The sequence below is a fragment of the Nansenia antarctica genome (genome assembly GCF_963989245.1).
Source record: "Nansenia antarctica genome assembly, chromosome: 5".
Classification (NCBI taxonomy): Eukaryota; Metazoa; Chordata; class Actinopteri; order Argentiniformes; family Microstomatidae; genus Nansenia; species Nansenia antarctica.
Window position 1 is genome coordinate 74199745 of NC_137690.1, and position 2500 is coordinate 74202244.

Below are 2500 nucleotides of genomic sequence, written 5' to 3' on the forward strand. Positions count from 1 at the left end.
CACCCATGGCTGTTCTAGTGTTAATGACCCCACCCATGGCTGTTCTAGTGTTAATGACCCCACCCATGGCTGTTCTAGTGTTAATGACCCCACCCATGGCTGTTCTAGTGTTAATGACCTCACCCATGGCTGTTCTAGTGTTAATGACCCCACCCATGGCTGTTCTAGTGTTAATGTCCCCACCCATGGCTGTTCTAGTGTTAAATGACCCCACCCATGGCTGTTCTAGTGTTAATGACCCCACCCATGGCTGTTCTAGTGTTAATGACCCCACCCATGGCTGTTCTAGTGTTAATGACCCCACCCATGGCTGTTCTAGTGTTAATGACCCCACCCATGGCTGTTCTAGTGTTAACACAACGGGATGGAGTTTGGCATAACAAACCTCAAATGATTAATGTTTTAACTATGAAAGGTAAACAATTAATATCAGATAACAAATGCGTCTTGTGAAGATATCATATATTGTCAAACAGTCCCTATCCCTCTATCCAACCCTCTATCCATCCCTCTACCCATCCCTCTCTCCATCTCTATATCCATCCCTCTATCTATCCCTCTATCCATCCCTCTATCCATCCCTCTATCCATCCCTCTATCCATCTCTATATCCATTCTTCTCTCCATCCCTCCGTGGACGAGCTGTGATCTCTCTGTGATGAGACGTTTCATAAAGAGAGGGAAGGAAGATGGAGGAGAGAGAGAGAGAGAAGAGAGTAGGGAGGGGTAGAGAGGGAGGGATGGAGAGGGAGGGGTAGAGAGGGAGGGATGGAGAGGGAGGGATGGAGAGGGAGAGGTAGAGAGGGAGGGGTAGAGAGGGAGGGGTGGAGAGGGAGGGATAGAGAGGGAGAGGTAGAGAGGGAGGGATGTAGAGGGAGGGATGGAGAGGGAGGGAGGGGTAGAGAGGGAGGGTTGGAGCGGGAGGGATGGAGAGGGAGGGGTAGAGATGGAGGGGTAGAGAGGGAGGGATGGAGAGGGAGGGATGGAGAGGGAGGGAGGGGTAGAGAGGGAGGGTTGGAGAGGGAGGGATGGAGAGGGAGGGGTAGAGATGGAGGGGTAGAGAGGGAGGGATGGAGAGGGAGGGGTAGAGAGGGAGTGATGGAGAGGGAGAGGTAGAGAGGGAGGGGTAGAGAGGGAGGGGTAGAGAGGGAGGGGTAGAGACGGAGGGGTAGAGAGGGAGGGGTAGAGAGGGAGGGATGGAGAGGGAGGGGTAGAGAGGGAGGGGTAGAGAGGGAGGGATGGAGAGGGAGGGGTAGAGAGGGAGAGGTAGAGAGGGAGGGATGGAGAGGGAGGGATGGAGAGGGAGGGGTAGAGAGGGAGGGGTAGAGAGGGAGGGTTGGAGAGGGAGGGGTAGAGAGGGAGGGGTAGAGAGGGAGAGGTAGAGAGGGAGAGGTAGAGAGGGAGAGGTAGAGAGGGAGAGATAGAGAGGGAGGGATGGAGAGGGAGGGGTAGAGAGGGAGGTCAAGGACAGCGTCGCAGGTAAGAAAGAAAGGAGGAATAAGATGAAGAGAGAGAAAGAGAGAGATGAAGAGAGAGAAACACCATTGTTGTTGTTGTTGTTGTTGTTGTTGTTGTTGATGAAGATGGATGAGCAAACAGGGAAGAAAGAAATGGGTTGAAAGAAAGAGTGAAAGAGAGAGATGAGATGAGGGGAGGGGGGGTCAAGAGGGGGGAGGAGGATGGGTGAGGGAGGGAGGGTGGCATCAGAACCCATAACCATAGACCCCATGTGTCCAGGAAAAGGAGGGAGGAGGGGGGGGGAGGAGGAGAGGGAGGTGGAGGAGCGGGGAGGGGGGGCACTCACCTGTAGATGAAGATGGTAACCGTGACGATGATGACGAAGATGAAGCACACCACGATAGCCACCATCTGGTGCATGGTGACGGTCCCTGAGAGATGACATCATCAGACACGCAGTCACATGACCCGACAAGCACAGGGTCACGACACCAGGAAGTAGAACCATCATGTTCCCTTCATGTCCTCCAATGGACCTATCGCTAAGCCACGCCCCAAAATAGAAATAGTCCAATCATATCACAGCAAAAGTCACTACAGGCAGAAAATTCGGACAAACAACTCGCTAATATCTGATGGTGAAAAGCTTCTAGACTAAAATATTCTTGTCATCTTAAAAAAAAAACATGTCTATTACTTGCTGTGGTAAATCAGAAATCAGAAATTTGCCAACTCCCGCCATTGTAAGTCATTGAATGTCATTCAGTCACGGTCGGTCAGTCAGTCACTGTCAGTGAAGCGTTGTTTGTTTGTCTGATTTTTCAAAGGGGGCGTGGCTTAGCGATAGGTCCATTAGGGAGGGAGTGGGGGGCAGCAACGCTATTGGACAGAGCTTAGATTCTATTTCGTCATTTCAAACCTGGGGGGTATTCCACGTACGTTGATTAGTGTATTTGCGGTTAAAAGGAAAGCCTCGTTCAGAATCAGGCTTGTGTCATCAATGTTAGTCCGGTCCGGTTTGGAAAGTCTCGCTTTGGGCGCG

At 51.8% G+C, this 2500-nt stretch overlaps 1 protein-coding gene across 1 annotated transcript in view; it reads right to left on the reverse strand.

Annotated features, from left to right (window-relative positions):
• npr1a (natriuretic peptide receptor 1a) overlaps positions 1 to 2500 on the reverse strand; it is a gene marked incomplete at both ends in the record, with an annotated part of 29008 nt that overhangs the window by 16578 nt on the left and 9930 nt on the right. The window contains one exon of the mRNA XM_080531962.1: positions 1805 to 1889. Within this exon, the coding sequence (XP_080388088.1) occupies positions 1805 to 1889 (85 nt within the window). The remainder of the gene's footprint in view (positions 1 to 1804; positions 1890 to 2500) is intronic.